The 22,549-nt window shown below is 41.7% G+C and overlaps 1 protein-coding gene across 2 annotated transcripts in view; it reads left to right on the plus strand.

The window, feature by feature from the left end:
- The window catches only part of DENND4C (DENN domain containing 4C), a 117,676-nt gene that overhangs the window by 11,536 nt on the left and 83,591 nt on the right, over positions 1 to 22,549 (plus strand). The window contains exon 2 of one of the 2 annotated variants that reach the window (XM_056519884.1): positions 9,805 to 10,125. In XM_056519884.1, coding sequence (XP_056375859.1) covers positions 9,824 to 10,125 — 302 coding nt within the window. In that variant the 5' untranslated portion in view covers positions 9,805 to 9,823. Of the gene's footprint in view, positions 1 to 9,804; positions 10,126 to 11,846; positions 11,907 to 22,549 lie in introns of those variants that run through there. The other variant, XM_056519894.1, reaches the window with a different exon arrangement.

Consider the following 22,549-nt stretch of genomic DNA (forward strand, 5'->3'; position numbering starts at 1 on the left):
CCTCAACATACGATGGTTTCAACTAACATTGGTTCATTTGGAACGGATTACCATCCTATGTTGACGAACCACTGTAATATATATATATATATATATATATATATATATATAATGTGTATATAAATATATTCCAAGTCAAATCCTCACAATCTTGAGAATGAGGACACGATTGATTGTTTGTTTTGAATGGAGCGTCCAGTCGTACAAATGCCTCTGCACCATACGTTGCCTGGAGAGCTGCCGGAGATAGCAGAGTACATAACTCAGCTATCTCCAGCAGCTCCCATAGAGAACAAATGGAGTAGTGGTTTGCTTGTATGACTCACAGCTCCATTTAAAGGGGTACTCCAGTGGAAAACAATTTTTCAGATCAGATCAACTGATGCCAGAAAGTTAAAGGGGTATTCCAGGCAAAACCTTTTTTTATATATATCAACTGGCTCCGGAAAGTTAAACAGATTTGTAAATTACTTCTATTAAAAAAATCTTAATCCTTCCAATAGTTATTAGCTTCTGAAGTTTTCTGTCTAACTGCTCAATGATGATGTCACGTCCCGGGAGCTGTGCATGATGGGAGAATATCATCAGAGAGCAGTTAGACAGAAAACAACAACTCAACTTCAGAAGCTAATAACTATTGGAATGATTAAGATTTTTTAATAGAAGTAATTTACAAATCTGTTTAACTTTCCGGAGCCAGTTGATATATAAAAAAAAGTTTTGGCCTGGAGTACACCTTTAAACAGATTTGTAAATTACTTCTATTTAAAAATCTTAATCCTTCCAGAACTGTCCAGAGCAGGAGCAAATCCCCATAACAAACCCTGCTCTGGGCAGTTCTTGACATGGACAGAGGTGTCAGCAGAGAGCACTGTGGTAAGACAGAAAAGAACTTCAAAAAGAAAAGAACTTCCCGTGGAGCATACACAAGTTGATAAGTACTGGAAGGATTAAGATTTTTAAATAGAAGTCATTTACAAATCTGTTTAACTTTCTGGTACCAGTTGATTTTAAAAAAAAAATGGTTTACACTGGAGTACCACTTTTAAACGCAGACTCAGGTCCCCGTTCTTGTTATGGCAGGGGTTCCAGCAAATTAAGCAATTCAACTTGTAATACCCCTTTTAAATGGGCACTGTCATAAAAATTTTTTTTGCTATTGCACTCCTTATGGTAAATAAAAAATCTTTCTAATGTACTTTGTTTAAAAAAAAAAAAAAAAAAAGATTTTCTATGTTTTATTTGTGGTTAAAATAGCTGCCGCTAGGTGTCTCCCTACTTGTCCAGAGCACATACCCCCCCCCCCCCCATTTATTGCACAGCCTGGCAGAAGTCCAAAATCAGGAAATGCAGTTTAGATTGCCGAGGGGTGTGTGGGCAGCCTTATCCAATCATAGCTCATCTCACACTGAACTGCTCTGGGCTGTGTATAGCAGAGTGAGGGAGGAAGTTCTCCCCCGTATGACTTCAGATGATGTCACACCTGCTGGGGAACACCCCTTCCCTGTGTGTGAATCTGACTGAGCAGAAAATACAGAGCAATATCAAGGTAAAAAACTAATAAATTATAAAAATAATAAATAAAAGCAGGGGGGTTTATCATGACGGGGGCGGGGAACTGGGAGGATTATAACATTTAACAAGATCATGGGAAGTACTCTTTAATAATAATAATAATAATAATAATAATAATAATAATAATGGTGTCAATATATTCTGCAGAACTTTACAATACAGTGGGTACATATACTAACAAAATCAGATGTTCATATACCTTGTGGCCGTAAATCCTTGTTTATCACCTGAGCTTCCTAGAAGGCTGGATCACCTGACTGAATAACGTCAAGGGAGAAGAGGATCAGGGACTAGTAGTAGAAGAGATTCAGTGACAGGAATGTAGATCGTGCACTATTTTAGTGGTTGTTGTACTATATTGTAGGTAATGGAAGTGATCACCTGAGTGCCATATTCTTCTGTCTCATATAATTTACACCACGCTCTATTTAATACCTAAAGTATACGGTCATAAAGCTTCTCTACACCTTCAATATTTGTTTAGCTGACAGCTACTCCTAATGATCCACCCATACTCATACACGCTTGAGTGTCCACGAGTTCTCAATGTGAAAAGAGCAATAAGCGTATACACTTCTTCTTATGGCTTATCTCCCTTGAAAGCAAAAGGAGCAGGCATGTTGGAAGTCAACAAACACTTTGATCCTTTTTTTTGTTTTTGTTTTTGTTTTTTCCATCTCAACATTTGCTGAATATTGAATGCAAATATGATGCAAAGAGAAATAATACAGTCGGCGACTCACCAGTTCATCTTCGTTGTTTCTCCTTAAAGGGGTACTCCGGCCCTGAGACATCTTATCCCCTATCCAAAGGATAGGGGATAAAATGTCTCACGGCTGGGGACCCCCGCAATCTTGTATTCGCCACCCACCTGTTTGAGCTGCATGTCGTGGTGCCAGCTCACGAACAGCCCTGTGGTCGCCACCCGGCTGTTTGTGAGCTGGCACCGCGGCATGTAGCTCAAGCAGGTGGGTGGCGAATACAAGACTGCGGGGGTCCCCAGCGGCGGGACCCCCATGGTGAGACATCTTATCCCCTATCCTTTGGATAGGGGATAAGATGTCTCAGGGCCGGAGTACCCCTTTAATTGAAAATTACTACTGCAAAATGGGGTGCAGTAGTCATTTTCTTCATGGCAGTTAATGGAATTAGGGGACTATACTCCTGCACATCCCCAAATGTGGTCTACATGGTACAATGCACCAAGTGTGACATGGGATGCTACATTGGTGAAACCAGCCGGAAACTCAACGAAAGGATGAATCTACACAGACATTCCATCAACTGCCATAAAAAAAATGACTACTGCACCCCAGTTGGACATCACTTTACCCAAACAGACCACTCCATACATTACCTTACAATCAGGATACTGAGAGGGTATTTAAAAAAACACATGAGAGAAAGACATTTGAAGCCAAAATGATACCGTTTTTTGACTCAAAAACAGGGGACTCAATGTGGATTTGAGCTTCTTATCTCATTATCAAAACTTCTTTTAACCTGTACTGGATTCTGTTTTGCATCTCACTTTGTCCTGCTTAAAGGAGATATCCAGTGGTGAACAACTTATCCCCTATCCTAAGGATAGGGGGATAAGTTTCAGATCGCAGGGGGTCCGACCGCTGGGGCCCCCCGCGATCTACTGTACGGGGCCCCGATAGCCCGCGGGAAGGGGGCGTGTCGACCTGCGCACGAAGCGTCGGCCGACACACCCCCTCAATACAACTCTATGGCAGAGCCGGAGCGCTGCCTTCGGCAATCTCCGACTCTGCCATAGCGATGCATTGAGGGGGCGTGTCGGCCGCCGCTTCGTGTGGTGGTCGACACCCGCTATCTGGCCGGAGAGCCTGGCCCCCGTACAGAGAGATCGCAGGGGGCCCCAGTGGTCGGACCCCCCGCGATCTCAAACTTATCCCCTATCCCTAGGATAGGGGATAAGTTTTTCACCACTGGACTACCCCTTTAATTATCAGTGTCTCCCCTGCTCCCCCTCCCTCCCCCTTTTTTCTCATTTTTATTTATTTAGTCTTGTTCCTATAGCTGGACAATTTATGACCCATCTTAGTGTGAATTCTCCACATCTATTGTCTTAACCCCTGAATATTTGTGAGGTGTAACCTGTGTCTTCTGTTTGTGAGCTTAGATTTGCTTTGGACTTGATAAAGGGAGGAATCCCGAAAGCTTGTCTCTACAAAATTCTGTTAGTCCAATAAAAAAGGCATTACAAGATACTGCAACATTTTATGATTTGCATCTGCATAACTGGACTAATACGACTACTCTAATATACTATATATATATATATATATATATATATATATATATATATATATATATATTTATATTATATACACACACACACACACACAATTTGTGCCGGAACGGCTGGGCTAATCTACACAATGTGAGTACCGTTTTTAGTCAGCATCACCTGCACTACAAACCTGTAACAGGTATACTGCGGGTGATACTACTGACAGATTTCCTTTAAGAAGACCATCCTTGTAGAAGACAACTTCGTATTGAATTTTTGAGAGGTTTTCTGTATGGGGGTAATATTTTTTACAGTATTCTGTATGTATAGCATCAATATATCAGAGCTGATGTTTTATCTTCCGTCTGAATATTGTATTGTCTTGTCAGTCAGTGCTCATCATTCTGCTAGTACACATAATGTTGAGGTTATTAACTCCTATGAAATATTCATGATGTATTTTATTAATACCTTGTTTATTGATATCAGCTGAACACTGTTTCCTCTTTAGTTTTATTTATTTATTTATTTATTTTTCTTCTTGGTGACCAATTTTAGTTTTTTGTTCCTCCATAACTTTTGTGTGATGAAATTAAAAGAGAGAAAAAAACTTGGGCTTGGGATTCTCTTCATTCCTTTGATCGCATGGTAAAACTGACATGTTATCTTTTTTTCTTCGGGCAGTACTATTATAGTGCTGGGCGGTATACAGCAGGAGCTGTTCTGCTTCTCCCCCCCCCCCCCTTCCCCGGTTTATCAGCCCAGCGCTGCGCTGTCCCCCACCTCGGGGAACTAATCATATGTCACCTCGTCCTCCTGTGAGTTGCGGACCGCCAGTGCTGGAAATCTGTGCTGTACTACATATTCCTTGTGCCTGGGATGCAAAAATAAACAAAATGAACTTTAACTCACCTTTCTACGTTCCCCCGTCGTCGGCCAGCTCCTTACATGACAGTGCGCTCAGCCTTTCACCGAGGCTGACTGCTCTGTGATGTTCCCATCCCCAGCGTTACGCCATTACCGGAGCAACGTGGGAAGGTGAGTTAAAGTAAAAATGTTTTATTTATTTTTGCAGCCCGGGCACAAGGAATATGTAGTACGGTACAGATTTCCAGCGCCGGTGGCCCACAACTCACAAGAGGACGAGGTGACATATGATTAGTTCCCCGATGTGGGGGACAGCGCAGCGCTGGGCTGATAAACCGGGGGGGGGGGGGGGGGGGGGTTTAGAGAAGCAGCGCCCACGGGTCACAGGAAATACCGTGGAACTGCCATAACTTACAAAAATACCGTGATACACATTTTTGGATACCGCCAAGCTCTACTATTACATTGATACGCATTTTACAGAAGTTAGACAAAATAACTAGAACACCAACTACATGTCATCTTTTTTATTAATAAGGTGTAGGGCCCCCTTTTGCACATTATACAGCTAAAATATGTCAAGAAATAGACAAACATATATCCAAGGGATAAGAAGTCTGATCGCGGGGGGCCCGCCGCTGGGCGTGATGTCACTTCTCCAGTCCCGGAAACTCAGGTTTTTGAGACTGGAGCAGCAGCCTTACACAGAATGCAGGGTGCATCACGAAGATTGCAGGATATGATGTCTATGTGCGGAATACACCTTAAATAGATCAATGTGAAATAAATGAAACAAACAAAAGGATAGCCAAACATGATGTGAACAGGCCTATCCAAACCACCAAGCATTTTCATGTGTAAACTGTACACATCACATGCCTAGATTCCAAAACATTGTGCTGCCTGGGTCCAAGAGAGAAATTATGTTCCCCCACAATAAGTTAGACGTCAGCGGTTCCCCCACAAAAGGTTAGGTGTCAGCTGTTCCCCCACACACACACACACATTGGGTAGGCAGCTGTTCCCCCACCCCCCCCCCACACACACACACACACACTAGTAGGGCTGGGTTCACACCACGTTTTTGCAGAACAGTTCCCGTATCAGGTTTTTGATAAACGGATTCCTCAAAACCTGACTAAACTGTATCAAAATGTGTGTACAAATTTTAATCCGTATATGGCTGACAACCGTATACAGTTTGAAAAATGATGTCGGTTTCATCAATTTTTTAAGGAAGGAAAGTATACGTTTTTAACTTCTCACTCCATTATCAATAAAGTTTCACTTGTTTGATTGAAATTCCAAGAAAAAAACTCTGCGGTTCCCATTGACTCCTATGTTAAAAAAAAAAAAAAAAAAAAAGTATACGGTTTTTACCTGGACCAAAAACCGTGGTAAGCTACAGTTTTGGGTGTGGGAAAAAAATTTACAAAACTGTACAGGATGCAAAACGGGCACAACCGGATCCATCTTTTGGCAAACGGTTTTCAATGGGGAGTCAATGCATACGGTTTTCAATACGGTTCCGTACGGTTTTCAAATTGAAAACGTATACGGGAACTGTATTACAAAAAACATGGTGTGAACCCAGCCTAAGGCAGATGTTCCCCAACAGCCCCCCCCCCCCGGCCCGCCCCACATACTTACCTCCTGTGGCTCTTCTTTTTTCTTTCCCCGCGGCTCCCTCAGACATCTTCTTTACTCTTCCTCTGTGCTCCGGCATCTGATGACGTCACTCGTGCACCGGAGCACAGAGGAAGTTCCGGCCTCTTGCGAGTGATCAATCACTCACCGTAGGTATACAGAAGCAGGAGACCGCTGTTTACACAGCGGTCTTCTAGTTCTGTGCTCTGGCTGCTGCCAGGAGGTACTTGCTGTACCCCCCTGATGGAGGCCGTGGGATGGGGGGCTGAGGGCAGCACAGCGGCACAAGAGTGCTGCCCCTAAAACGTGCCGCCTGGGACCATGGCCCCTCCGGGACCCATGGTAGGGCCGGCCCTGCTAGATTCTTATAAAGAACTCTACAGTTAGATAGATGGGGGAGGGGGAAAAAGAAGCAATTATATCCCAATCACTCATAGATTCCATTCCATGCAATAGAGTTGGTCATTGACATCAGATGGTGTTTTTTCTGTGCTTTAGAAATCCTGGCTTGGGTGTGTCCATACCAGATAAATGGCATAGTAACATAACATGTAAAGACTTTGAGGCAAAAAAACTAATTATGTATTGTGTTAGTGCAGAATTACATGTCATGTTGTATACAAGGTAATGTTTAAATAAATGTTTAGGAAGTGTTCCTCTGCAACTATGTGAGGATTGAAAATCTGCAGCATGCCCTAAAATCTGTGCAGGTTCTTACACTGTCTGTGAATGCTGTTTTGTAAGAAACTGTTGCCACATGACCTGAAAGTGACGAGTTCAGAACATTTTTAGGTCAAAATCAAACTTCAAGTACTACAGGAGAGGTTGAGCCATGCTGTATATTAAATGGGGAACAAGCCTTTTTGAAGATATAACATGCTTTATACTTCCAGTGATATGGTGTTAAGGTGACCCTGATACCAAAATGTAGTAATGCCCTCACATCCATAATGCTATAAATGGCCATGGCCAGTAGTATAACATGCTGATTAAATCTTCCTCTTCCTGATATAGAAACAGGAATTTTTAAAGGGAACCTGTCATCACTTTCATGCTGCCTGAGCCACGAGTTATCAGGGCGATTCCCAGTGACTTCTCCCCACCCCACCAACATTGATTGATAGATCTCTCTTGATCTATCAGGGCTGGTGGGTGGGGGATAAGCCACCGGAGATGGCCCTGATAATTCATGGCTCAGGCAGCATGAAAGTGATGACAGGTTCCTTTTAATATCTTCTCATGTTAAATGGGCACTGTCAGATGCAAAAAAAATGTTAGATGTTGTGCATCTTGGCAAAACATGAACCTTTCTAATATACTTCATAAGAAAAATTTTATATTTTTTATAGAAAACATGACTTTTAAAATCATGGCTTTGTCTAAGCTGAAGCACAGGCATGGACATAGTGGGCCAGTAAGTGAGTCCTATGAGACAGGAGAGAGCACAGCGGAGTCCTATGAGACAGGAGAGAGCACAGCGGAGTCCTAGGAGACAGGAGAGAGCACAGCGGAGTCCTAGGAGACAGGAGAGAGCACAGCGGAGTCCTATGAGACAGGAGAGAGCACAGCGGAGTCCTATGAGACAGGAGAGAGCACAGCGGAGTCCTATGAGACAGGAGAGAGCACAGCGGAGTCCTATGAGACAGGAGAGAGCACAGCGGAGTCCTATGAGACAGGAGAGAGCACAGCGGAGTCCTATGAGACAGGAGAGAGCACAGCGGAGTCCTATGAGACAGGAGAGAGCACAGCGGAGTCCTATGAGACAGGAGAGAGCACAGCGGAGTCCTATGAGACAGGAGAGAGCACAGCGGAGTCCTATGAGACAGGAGAGAGCACAGCGGAGTCCTATGAGACAGGAGAGAGCACAGCGGAGTCCTATGAGACAGGAGAGAGCACAGCGGAGTCCTATGAGACAGGAGAGAGCACAGCGGAGTCCTATGAGACAGGAGAGAGCACAGCGGAGTCCTATGAGACAGGAGAGAGCACAGCGGAGTCCTATGAGACAGGAGAGAGCACAGCGGAGTCCTATGAGACAGGAGAGAGCACAGCGGAGTCCTATGAGACAGGAGAGAGCACAGCGGAGTCCTATGAGACAGGAGAGAGCACAGCGGAGTCCTATGAGACAGGAGAGAGCACAGCGGAGTCCTATGAGACAGGAGAGAGCACAGCGGAGTCCTATGAGACAGGAGAGAGCACAGCGGAGTCCTAGCCCACCCTCACTTACTGGACTTTGTCCATGCCTTTTGCTTCAGCTTGAACAAAGCCATGATTTTATAAGCCATGATTTTCTATAAAAAGTAAATAACATTTTCCTATAAAGTATATTAGAAAGGTTGATGTTTTGCCAAGATGTATAATATAAATAGTTTTTGATTCTGACAGTGCCCATTTGAAGATACAATGGAGCTTCAACTCAACCATGGTCATTTTCTCTTTAAAGGGGTACTCCGGTGGAAAAACTTTTTTTTTTTTTTTTTTTTCCTTTTTTTTTAAATCAACTTGTGCCAGAAAGTTAAACATATTTGTAAATTACTTCTATTAAAAAATCTTAATCCTTCCTGTATTTATTAGCTGCTGAATACTACAGAGAAAATTATTTTCTTTTTGGAATGCTCTCTGATGACATCACAAACACACTGCTCTCTGCTGACGTTATTATAATACTAAGTCTTTATTTAATGTTGTCCTTAGTGGGATTTGAACCCAAGGCCCCAGCACTGCAAGGCAGCAGTGCTAACCACTGAGCCACCATGCTGCCCTTAGCAGACATCTGCTATGCATGGTTGCTAAAATGGACAGAGATGTCAGCAGAGAGCACTGTGCTCGTGATGTCATCAGTGTTCCAAAAAGAAAGGAATTTCCTCTGTAGCATTCAGCAGCTAATAAGTACTGGAAGGATTAATATTTTTAATAGAAGTAATTTACAAATATGTTTAACTTTCTGACACCAGTTGATTTAAAAAAGAAAAAAATTTTTTTTCACCAGAGTACCCCTTTAAAGAGTTCAAGCTAAAATAACACTCACCCCTCCTATCTGCTTCAGTCAGTGGTGATGGTGCTACACTAATACAGGACTCTCTCTGATAATATGCAGTATTTTAACTTTCATAATTGAAAGTGACCACCAGTGATCAGATGTTCTCAATAGCGGAAATTCTGGTATCCTATACAGTTAGAATTATTGTGGATTGAAGTGAGCAGTTAGCTGAATAGTTTTTGTTATCCCTGTACAAGTATGACTAAATTAATATTCATATGATTTATATATAAATAATTTATTGTCAGTAGTTACATGTGTTAATCTCTAATATATCTCATTAGCACACTTTTATTTACTTTTCTCTGTACAACCTTACTAAGACTAATAATTTGTTTATATCTTGATACTTATTAGAGGATTACCTTATATTCTAACAGAAAGCTTGATTTGTTAAATTAAATCTTTTCTTCTATTGTAGGTTGCCATCTGCAAATAGGATGGAAGATAAAGGTCCCCGTGTAGCAGATTACTTTGTAGTGGCAGGACTGACAGATACCTCTAAACTTCTGGACCATGATGTGGCCCGTTTGGAGACCAAATCAGCTCGTCCCAAATCTCCAATTACAGATCTTGTCATCATCAACCGGACAGCTGGTGAGGCAGTACCAGAGGGATACACCTGTATTGAACTCACGCCAACCAGTCTCCAGGCAAATCTAAATCATGGCAGTATAAAGAGTCCAGAGCTGTTTATTTGTTACAAACGCGAGAAAGGGAAGGCACCACTCATAGATGTTGGGTGAGTTCTCCTGTTTGTATTGTCAATTTGTTCCATGTATTTGTTTCAATACAGAAAACGAATCTCTGTATTATACTATTAATGAGTATAAAGGTAATCTGTCGGCTGCAATTCACATAAACTGCTGACACTGATATAGTTGTTAAAGGGGTTATCCAGGGATAGAAAGATAGAGCTAATCTCATTGAAATACAGCACCATTGGATAAGTGTTAGAGGCTACAAAACCTGTTTCATAAATGTGTCTGTTAGATTAGTTGACATGTGGCAGAAACCTGTCTAATATGCAACACAATTCTGTCCAGTGTAAAGACCTATGTAGACCATGTTCATTATTTTCTACTTTGAGACAAAACATTGAGAGAATCGAGATTTCATTGGATGATTAAACTTAAACAATATGCCAGTGGTAGTTAACTGGAGAGCCACGGACTGTAGCCACCAGCTGTCCAGACCTCCACTCTTTGTGTTCCCGGGCTACTGACACTGCAATTACACTTTCCTGCCTGTCACCTCAATCACTTCATCAATATAGTAAACTCGGTAGTTTATTTGATAAACTACCCAGTTTACTATATAGATGTAGCAGCTGAGATGACCTCTTGTGCTGCCTGACAAAAGTGCCGGGGCCCATCTCCCATACCTCACAGCTTCCAGCCGTTCATCGCTGCCTGCCTGCTGCCTTTTCCAAGTTTGACTAGTAAAGCCCAGAACAGCAACTGAGGTCTGCAGAGGACATTGCTCGAGCAGGACAGGTAAGTATCAAATACTTCAGTATAAAGATACCAGCAGAGATCTTCAGCTTTCCTTTATTCATAACTTCATTACGGTAATCTCTCCTCATTCCCCTACATGAACTTGCCCGATTTTAGTACACTTAAAGGGGTACTCCCGTGGAACACTGGTACCAGAAAGTTAAACAGATTTGTAAATTACTTCTATTAAAAAATCTTAGTCTTTCCAGTACTTTTTAGGGGCTGTATACTACAGAGGATATGCTTTTCTTTTTGGATTTCTCTTCTGTCACGACCACAGTGCTCTCTGCTGACCTCTGCTGTCCATTTTAGGAACTGACCAGAGCAGCATATGTTTGCTATGGGGATTTTCTCCTGCTCTGAGCAGCAGAGGTCAGCAGAGAGCACTGTGGTCATGACAGAAGAGAAATCCAAAAAGAAAAGCATTTCCTCTGTAGTATACAGCCCCTAAAATGTACTGGAAAGACTAAGATTTTTTAATAGAAGTAATTTAAAAATCTGTTTAACTTTCTGGCACCAGTTGAATTAAAAAACATAGTTTTCCACGGGAGTACCCCTTTAAGTAACGAATAAAGGAAAGCTGAAGATTTCTGCTGGTGAGTGCTTTGTCCTTCTTATCTTGATTTATACTGAAGATTGATTAATCTTTTACGTGTAGCACCACCATATGTCTTTGTGAGGAGTTGATAACCTCACCTGTTATGTCATCCATGGTCAGTTGTTTGCACAGCACTTCCAGGAATCTTTGTTTCTGAACTAAGGATCCAATATTGTTCTATTGAGTGCAGCATAATACACTGTAATTAATAGGGGAGCTATGTGTGTTAGAATTAAGAGGAGAGAACAATGTATTAGTTATTAGAGGGTTAAGGGGTGAAGTTTATTGCAGTACCCAAACATGTACTGCAATACATTTTCTTTATTTTTTACTTTAGTATACTAGCAGCAGGAGAGTTTGTTTAGGGGAGTATGGAGAGATCACCGTACGCTGGAGTTACGAATAAAGGAAAGCTGAAGACTTTTGTTGGTGAGAAATAGAGATATTTTGGTAGAAAACAGTGGATGGTACTGATTTTTTTTTTTTTCAAGGAGCCCAGTGTGTGGTGGTACTGTATTATCTTCAGTGGGCACAGTGTATGGTGATATTATATTCAGGGGGTACAGTGTGTGACATCAGTAGTATTTAACCCCAAACACCTCCTTTTAACCTTATGTACCTTCTTTTAACCCTGGTTTGGCTGGGTTCACACGTAGCCATTGCATTGTGAATGAGGCTGCAGCCACAATGTCGGTTTAAATTTTCCATTGAACTGCAAGCCATTTTCTTGTTAAAGGAGTAGTCCAGTCCTGAAAAACTTATCCCCCTATCAATACACCGCTATGGCAGAGCCAGAGATTGCAGAAGGCAGTGCTCCGGCTCTGCCATAGAGTTGTATTGAGGGGGCGTGTCAGCCACCGCTTCGTGGGGGCTGCGGGGGCCCCATACAGGAGATCGCAGGGGGGCCAGGGGTCGGACCCTCCTGTGATCTGAAACATATCCCCTATCATATAGGGGATAGTTGATATGTTTTTCAGGACTGAACTACTCCTTTAATGGCTGTGCCTTAAACCGCTGTTTCACTTGCTTATAGTGCGGCTGTGGCCTCATCCGTGCTGCGACCGCTACATGTGAACCGGACCTTAGTGTGCAACTCTGACTTGGATGGTGTGTGGAAGCATTTTTTTCTTTTGTAAAACTATTATAAATATGGCTTACATGTTGTGCAATAGAATTTTGGCGCAGTATAAAGGACCCAATCACATGGCAGAATCTGCGCAATGCAGCGGAAAAATTCCACTCGGAAATTCTGGTGCACCAGCCTCCCATTGTTTTAAATCGGATTCTGCCATAGGAATACACATTCCGGACTCCGCTGAAAGAATTAAAGGGGTAATCCAGGAAAAAACTTTTTTTTTTAAATGTCACCTGGCTCCAGAAAGTTAAACAGATTTGTAAATTACTTCTATTAAAAAATCTGAATCCTTTCAGTACTTATGAACTGCTGAAGTTGAGTTGTTCTTTTCTAAGTGCTCTCTGATGACTCCTGTCTCGGGAACTGTCCAGAGTAGAAGCAAATCCCCATAGCAAACCTCTCCTATTCTGTCCAGTTCCCGAGACAAGCAGAGATGTCAGCAGAGAGCACTGTTGCTGGACAGAAAAGAACAACTCAACTTCAGCAGCTGATAATTATTGGAAGGATTAAGATTTTTTAATAGAAGTAATTTACAAATCTGTTTAACTTTCTGGAGCCAGTTGATATTAAGAAAAAAGTTTTTTCCTGGAATACCCCTTTAACTAATTCATTCTTTTAGCGGATTCTTCTCCATTATGCATTGCCGTCTATTGAGACAGCGTATGTCTGAGTGGTCTTGGCGCCGGATTTGGGTGGATATTCCGCTGTCTGAATGGGCCCTAACTGAGAAGTTTAACCCACTGTGTGATTATAGCTTTAATGAAATGTTAGAAGCCTCTTTAGCTTGTGTTCACACCACTATAAAATGGAACAAAAAAAAGGCACCATTTAAACAGTTTTAGATTTCAGGTTATTGGCAATACTGTTATGAGTTAAAGGCCTGTGTAATGTTAATAGGACTGGTTCCCAGGGATAAACTTCCTGACAACCATTGTGAACTTTATCTTTTTGTTAGGCAATGTATTCTTAGCACCTAAAGGCTAGGTTCACACTGCGGAATCTCCTGGCAGAAAATTTCCGCCCGGAGACTCCAAGTGTGGCCAGCGCCGACTGAATCAGTCGGCGCTAGGACCATGCGACACTGCAGTCGCCAATAGACTGCAATGTGTTCCGCAAGTATTTCTGCCTGAAGAAAGAGCAATGCCATTCTTCAGGCGGAAATTTTCAAGCGGATTTTCCATTCACAAATTCTGCTTCACAAATTCCGCTTCACAAATTCCGAAGTGTGAATTTGTGAACGGAAAACCATTCACTATACACTATATTTTAGTAAGCGGAATTTCTGCCTGCGATTTCAAAGCGAAATTGTAGGCGGAAATTCCATAGTGTGAACCTAGCCAAACTGTCAAGTGTAATTCAGCTGTTCACATATATATATATATATATATATATATATATATTATATATATATATATATATAATATATATATTATATATATATATATAATATATATAATATATATATATATATATATATATATATATATATATATATATATATATATATATAATTCTCCAACAAACACATGATAACATCTTCTGTCTTGTAAAAGGCATCTCTATGTTGTAAGCAGCTTGGAGACTGTGCAGGGAGTTGCTTGCTGGCCCATGTGTATTGGGAGCTCCCTGATAAGACTTCCACCATGCTTCAGCATTAAATTCCTTTCGGCAGATGTAATGGATTAAGACTTGTCATTAGTACTTTACAGCGTGCACTTCCAAGTCAGAGGAAGAGTTCAGTTTATCCTGCTCTTAATATACCAGGAGGAAATCTGGCCAAATTCCTTTAAAAGCACTGCCAAGTATTTATACCAGCCATGCCCTCCATTTACTTAAGAAGATTGGGAGTTATTGCATATGCATATTTCAGAGCAAAGGTTCAAAAACTTGCGCTTCATTTGACAAGAAATCAGTGAAACAATATATAGTCATACATGAAATGTAGGAATGAAATGAGAAATGTTTGGTTTTAGTCCAGTATGTTGGCTTCTTAATATTAATGGGTTGTCTTATGCTTATTTGACATGTATTCTGTATCTAATGTCATCTATGTCTATATGTTTAAAGGGGTTATCCAGGCAAAAACTTTTTTTTATATATCAACTGGCTCCGGAAAGTTAAACAGATTTGTAAATTACTTCTATTAAAAAAATCTTAATCCTTCCAATAGTTATTAGCTTCTGAAGTTTTCTGTCTAACTGCTCAATGATGATGTCACGTCCCAGGAGCTGTGCATGATGGGAGAATATCCCCATAGGAACTGCACAGCTCCCGGGACGTGAGTCATCAGAGAGCAGTTAGACAGAAAACATCAACTCAACTTTAGAAGCTAATAACTATTGGAAGGATTAAGATTTTTTAATAGAAGTAATTTACAAATCTGTTTAACTTTCCGGAGCCAGTTGATATATAAAAAAAAGTTTTGGCCTGGAACACCCCTTTAAGATGGGCTTTAACCCCCTAGAGGGCACAGCAATGTACATGTACATTGCATGGTTCCACAATCACTGCATCTCCTGTCATGCTAATGTTTGCCATTAACTCTTCAGATGCTCTGATCAGTACTGATTACAGCATCTAAAGTATTTACGGGCTTTATGAGACTCATCAAACCTTGGGGGGTGGGGGGTCTGATTAGTCAAGATGGCAGCCAAAGTAATAAAAAGTTTTAAAAAAGTGAATAAGCTCCTGCCTTAATAGAAATAAAATCACTCCATTTTTTCCCCATTTTACTAAGATTATTATTTTTTTTTAAATGAATGAATAAATAAACATAATTGGTATCGCTGCATGCAAAGAGCCAGTTCTGTATAGATGAGGGCAGAATATTCTCCGGCAGAGCTTTTGATGACTCAGCGCCTGCCGGGGAAGGCCCCTTCCTACACTGCGGAGCTCACTGAGAGTGAGCACTGGCAAGAGACCATAAAAGTAGGTAAAAAACAAACAAAAATAAAATAAAGGTGGGGGGGATTGTAATCAGGGGGCAGTAACCAATGAATATGAAAAACTGCAAGTGATAGGTGCTAATTAACACATCATAGTCTTTAAAGGCTATAGACACCTTTTGGACTGAGGTAATAAAGCATTCAGTACTTCAAAAAGGCTGATCAAACATACTGTACTCCATCTTAGTATACAGTTGTTTGCAAGGAGTGGGTTTATGCAGACTGTATGTTAGAGAGAGCAGAGAACCCATATGACTCTGCGAGATGGGGAGGGGTGAATTGCATCCCTGTTAGCACAAGGGAAAAGAGGTAGACAGTGATGAACTAAAAACACAGTATCTGTGTTATGCGGGATAAAAGTGGCATTATAACTCCCCTACAGGGGTTGGTGAGCCTTGGCAGCACACTTAATTAGTAATAATGACTACTAATCCATGTTATTCTCTTCTGTACCAGGCTACCTATAACCATCTCTGCTGTGTATAAACACTGCAATTAAAAAAAATCCCTCCCCGACGTTTTGCAGGTGTACTGGCTTTGTCAAGGGCTCAAGGTTAACCTCAAGCCCTTGACAAGGCAAAATGTATTGTTTAACTCAAGGTGCAAACGTGCAAAAAACCATTAACGTGCAAAAACCAAAGATGCTCATAGCTCAATTTCTTCATGGATAAAAATCAGCGGGCCATTCATACAAAATTGGGTTTTAATATTTATTTTGAAACAAAGGTTGTCAGCAGACTTATGCTGTCTGATCCATAGGCTGCATGAAATCCTCACAGACTCCCTCATCACTGACAGCTAGATTTACTCTGAAACATTGTGGCATTTTAGTCTTAATTTTGGTTTAGTTTTACTCTTAAGGGCATGTTAACAGCACAATGTTTTCATCTGACATGTCTGCATTATTTTTAACCTACGAATCGTACAGGATCCTATATCTACACGTGTCCATTGATCTCCATTGAATATGCATGTCAAACACATGCACTTGCTTTGATCCATTTATGTTTTCATCAGATTTTTAGCTGGGTGGAAAATTGACGGCTGACCACGATATTTCGTCCAGATTTAAAAAATGATCTGAATCGTATTCGATTTTTATAACATTACTGTCTATGTAAATTAAATCATATCAGTGTACGATTTCATCAGTTTACATGTATCCGATTTTTTTTGTTATGCGCAGAAGCACATATATATTACGAAAATCTGACTAAAATGGGTAAAATCTTACTACAATTCAATTACGATATGTTTTTTGGAGACATCCAGCTTTAATTTAGGGCATCAGATTTCATCTGATTGTATGATACGTTTTTTACATCCGTCTATACGGAATGTGAATGCACCCCGATATTAATAAACCAAGATGTGGACTTGGGAGATGAGGGAGTAATGGCTCAGCTTCATTGAGCATGCTATGTGTATAAGAAGATGCATGTGTTTCGGAGTAAATCTTGTTTGTTTTGGTTGAGGGAAACTGTCAGGATTTCATGCTCCCTGTGAGTTGGCAGCATAAAGCTGACAGACTTTCATTTAGGGCAGTGTCATAGGTGCCGTATTTTGCTGTATATGTTGCTGTGTATTCTGTGCAGCTGATTTTGCTAAAATATGCAGGAGCGAAATACGGCACGTGTGACCCAAACCTAGCATTATATGTTACACAAATCCTCTAAATATACCTGCTGTGAAGAGGACAGAAGGAGCAAGCTTCTGGAGGCTGATAAAAGCAGAAAGAGACAAAGATGCAGTAGCTTTTAGTAAGTGTTCTATTTCATCCCAACAGTGGATTTACATTTTACCCTGCTCAAATTTCTTCTATAATGTATTGAATGCTGCCACTACAGAGATACTGGTAAATAATGGCAGATACAAGTCATGTAATGGCCAAAAGTAATGCTCTGCCACATGAACAGCTTATTCTGAAAAGTTACCTGAAAGTGCTGTTACGCTTTAAGATAAGTGTTCCGTGCATGCTATCTCCTCATCATTAAAACATTGAAAACAAAACGGCGTTTCCTGTGGAACAAACACACAGATCCTTTCTGGTGCTGTAGTGTTCATCGAGAAAGCTTTTGCTTTGTTTCATTGCAAGACTTCCTCTGCCAAGCTAGAGCTGTTATTGGCTTTTAACCAAGTACAGCATATCTTTTAGTTCTGTAGTATAACTGTCAGAGCTCTATCGGCTGTATCATCTGCTGGGTAAATTTAACCCCTTCCGGCAAATTGACACATATATATATATATATATATATATATATATATATATATATATGTGTGTGTCAATTTTCCAGTGACTTGCTGCAAATGGAGTTATATATACGTCCATTCACGATCACGACAGCGCAGATGTGCAGGCGGTGATCGAGTGTCAGGAGCGGAGCAAAACTTACTCTCTGCTCCGATATGCCCACCAACCTTGCACTTACATGGGTGAAGAGTCTATGAATATTTTTGAGGTGGTTGGGCATATTGGAGCAGAGAGGACAAAGGCAGGGAAGCCTACATTGTGCAGAGGGGATTAATTAACCTATTTGCAATGGGGGGCTAATATAGCACGCATCTCTAAGATTCGGATCCAGGTGAATAATACATCATTTTAATCCAGTTCATCCGCACTAGAACCCTGCATCTGATTAAGGGTCACATGACCTGAAACATGTCATTTGCTGTTCTATATAATTTACAAATCTGTTAAACTTTCTGGAACCAGTTGATATAAAAAAAATTAAAAAAATTAAGTTTTCCAGCGGAGTACCCCTTTTAAGGTTACCTTCACACTGTTGTCCCTAAAGGGGAACTCCGGTACATAAGTTCTTATCCCCTATCCACAGAATAGGGGACAAGTGTCTGATTGTGGGGAGTCTGACCGTTGGGACCCCAGCAATCTCCTGCCCAGCACCCCGGCTCTCCTCAAGTACAGAGCGGCCTCCGCTGCGTGCACTCGTTACTGTTGGCCACCTCACAAAGCAGTGGCCGACACATCCCCCCCCCCCCCAAACAATTGCTGTATCTCCAGCTCTCTCATAGAGATATATGGAGGGGGTGTTTCGGCCACCGCATTGTACAGTGCTCGATTTTAATCGATTTACGGAGTGGGGGTCACTCGATTTATGAGGAGGGCAAGGGTGACAGACAGCGGGGGTGGGGGTGGGGGGAAGGGGTCAGACTGCTGGGACAGGGGATAAGAACTTGTGTATCAGAGTTTCCCTTTAAGCCATTTTGCTTAACCCCTTAACGATGAGGGCGCTGCTAAGTGTCACTTCGCGCACAGCGCCGTACATTTACGGTACTGCGTTTCTTGATCACCGCGTCTCGGGACGCAGTGATCGGAGCGAGATGACTGCTGATATTCTGACCAGCGAATTACGACTTTTCTGGGCTTATCGGGTCTCGAAAATATGGATGATTTGAGCTGTCAGAGACGGGGGGTCAAAGTTTAGATACCCGCTCTGCCCGCTCTGGACTTCCGGGCAGAGCGGGGTAAAGATGGCGGCGGCGGGGAACGGCGGCAGACAGCAGGGGACCGGCGGCAGCAGAATGCAGCAGTGAAAAAATGGTAAGTGATCTTCACTGCTGCATTGTAGTTTCACATCTACAACTCCCAGCATGCCCAGATAGCCAAAGGCTGTCTGGGCATGGTGGGAGTTGTAGTTTTGCAACATCTGGAGGGCTACAGTTTGGAGACCACTGTATAGTGGTCTCCAAACTGTGCACTTCCAGATGTTGCAAAACTACAACTCCCAGCATGTCCTTCAGCTCTCCGGGCATGCTGGGAGTTGCAGTTTTGCAACAACTGGAGGCACACTGGTTGGGAAACACTGTCTGTTTCCTAACTCAGTGTTTCCCAACCTGTGTGCCTCCAGCTGTTGCAAAACTACAACTCCCAGCATGCATTGACATGCAACAGCTGGAGGTGCACTGGTGCGGAAACACTGCGGTAGTCTGTTACTTAAATTAGTGTTTCCCAACCAGTGTGCCTCCAGCTGTTGCATAACTACAACTCCCAGCATGCACAGTCTGTCAGGGTACAAATCGGGAGCCCTGTTGTATTTCAAAACAACAGTTTAGGTGCATATATGGGGTATTTCCGTATATTGCCTAACAAAAAATTGCCTAATTTTGGGGGGCTTTTTCTCCTCTTACTTGTATGAATAGGTAAAGTTGGGGTCTACAAATTTTTTTTACACTAACATGCTGGTGTTGACCCATACTTTTCCTTTTTACCACAGAAATTTTTTAACGTAATTTCTCCTGAGTACGTAAATACCTCATATGTGGGTGTAAAGTGCTCTGCGGGGGCACAGCAAGGCTCAGGAGTGAGAGCTCACCATGTACATTTGAGGTCTAAATTGGTGATTTGCACAGGGGTGGCTGATAGTTACAGCGGTTCTGACATAAACGCAAAAAAAAATCACCCACATGTGACCCCATTTTGGAAACTTCACCCCTCACGGAATGTAACAAGGGATATAGTGAGCGTTAACACCCCACAGGTGTTTGACAAATTTTTGTTAAAGTTGGACATGAAAATGAAAAATCAGAATTTTTTTTTTTCACTAAAATGCTGGGGTTACCCCAAAGTTTTTATTTTCACAAGGGGTAATAGGAGAAAAAGCCCCCCAAAATTTGTAACACCATTTTCTCTGAGTATCGAAATACCCCATATGTGGATGTAAAGTGCTCTGCGGGCGCACTTCAGGGCTCAGAAGAGAAGGAGCGCCATTGGGCTTTTTGAGAGAGAATTTGGCTGGAATTGTATGCCATGTGTGTTTACAAAACTCCCATGGTGCCAGAACACTGGACATGCGACCCAATTTTGGAAACTACACCCCTCAAGGAATGTAATAAGGGTTACAGTGAGCATTTACACCCAGGTGTCTGACAGATTTTTGGAAAAGTGGTCCGTGAAAATGAAAAAGTAAATTTTTCATTTGCACAGCCTACAGTTCAAAAAATTCCGCTGTTCTGGCACCATGGATTGGCACCAAGGATTAAGATTTTTTAATAGAATTAATTTACAAATCTGTTTAATTTTCTGGCACCAGTTTTCCACAGGAGTGCCCCTTTAAGAAATCAGCCGAGTGGTTCAGCCTCTCCTGCTGTATATTTACGATCACACCATTCTCCCAGTAGATAGAGATGGCACTAGCTCTAGCTGCCCATGAAATACTGGACATCATGTTAGGGTAGGATAACAAGGAAGGAGAGAAAGCAGGCTGAAACCTATAAATTCAACATAGTGTCTGGTATTATTATTGAATATTTATTTTTATTTTATATAGTACCCTCGGTTCCAGGGCACTTTACATAAAATAATGGTGACAGTACATTACACTAACAAAGGGTCAGTGAATATTACACAGATTAACTTGCTGATTTACACAGAGGGGAAGAGGGCCCTGGCCACAAGGGCTTACAATCTATATGGAGAGTGTAAGCAAAGAGTAGGTGAGGGGGACAGCTGGTTATCTGTGAGCAGGTTGGGAATTGGCAATTATAGCGCAGTGACAGTAGGATTATTGAAGGTCGTAGGCTTGCTTAAATAGTCTTCAGACTATTCTTGAAGGTTTTGATGGTGGGTGAGAAACAGATGTTTCGGGGTAGTGAGTTCATGTGTATAGAGGAAGCTCGGGAGAAGTCCTGGATATGGTCATATGAAGTGCGGACGAACTTAGGCCTAATCCGAATTTATGCTTAAAAGGGAAAAAAAGTGCAGATGTTGATTTCACGCGCAAAAAAGTTTTAAAGCCAGTCGTGCAAGGTAGTTTTGTACTGATCTTATCATTTTTATGTCCTAACACCAACTCATTAACCCCTTAAATGGGCACTCTCATTAAAACTAATTTTTGCTATTGCACTCCTTATGGTAAACGAAAAATATTTCTAATAAACTTTGTTTAAAAAAAATGAAGTTTTCTATGTTTTATTTGTGCTTAAAAAAAGCTCAAGAGCACATTTTCCCCCAACTCATAGACAGACTTTGGACCAAAGTCCAAACATAGGAAGTGCCGCCTGGAGTGCTGAGGGGGGTGTCCAACCAACAGCATATGGCAGTTATGTGTGAGAGGAGCTATGATTGGATGATTCTGGACAACCCCCCCCCCCCCTTCAGCACTCCAGGCGGCACTTCCTGTGTTTGAACTTTGGTCCAAAGTCTGTCTATGAGTTGGGGGAAAATGTGCTCTTGAGCTTTTTTGAGCACAAATAAAACATAGAAAACTTCATTTTTTGTAAACAAAGTATATTAGAAATATTTTTCATTTACCATAAGGAGTGCAATTGCAAAAATTATTTTTAATGAGAGTGACCCTTTAAGGAGAAAGCCCATTATGACCTTAAGTACCAGAGCATTTTTTGCACAATATGTCTAGTTTATGTTTGCATCATAAAGTTGACATATTTTTACTTTTTAAAGACATCAGAGGGCTTCAAAGTTCAGCAGCAATGTTCCAATTTTTTACGTAAATTTCAAAATCTGAATTTTTCAGGGACCAGTTCAGTTTTGAAGTGAATTTGAGGGTCTTTATGTTAGAAATCCCCCATAAATGACCCCCTATATGAAAACTTCACCCCTCAAAGTATTCAAAATGACATTCTGAAAGTTTGTTAACCCTTTAGGTGTTTCACAGGAATAGCAGCAAAGTGGAGGAGAAAATTCTAAATCTTCATTTCTCAATCGGCTCCATTGGGGGACACAGACCTTGGATATATGCTGCTGTCACTAGGAGGCTTGACACTATGGTAACAAGAAAAGTCTGCCCCTCCCAGCAGGGTATACCCGCCTACAGGCACCTGAGCTAATCAGTTTATAGGGGTTCTCCGGTGCTTACACATCTTATCCCCTATCCAAAGGATAGGGGATAAGATGCCTGATCGTGGGAGTCCTGCCGCTGGGGACCCCCGGGATCATGCACGCGGCACCCCGTTTGTAATCAGTTCCCGCAGCGTGTTCCCTCCGGGTCTGATTACCGACGACCACAAGGCCGTCG

The sequence above is a fragment of the Hyla sarda genome, chromosome 1 (genome assembly GCF_029499605.1).
Source record: "Hyla sarda isolate aHylSar1 chromosome 1, aHylSar1.hap1, whole genome shotgun sequence".
In the NCBI taxonomy this organism is placed as follows: domain Eukaryota; kingdom Metazoa; phylum Chordata; class Amphibia; order Anura; family Hylidae; genus Hyla; species Hyla sarda.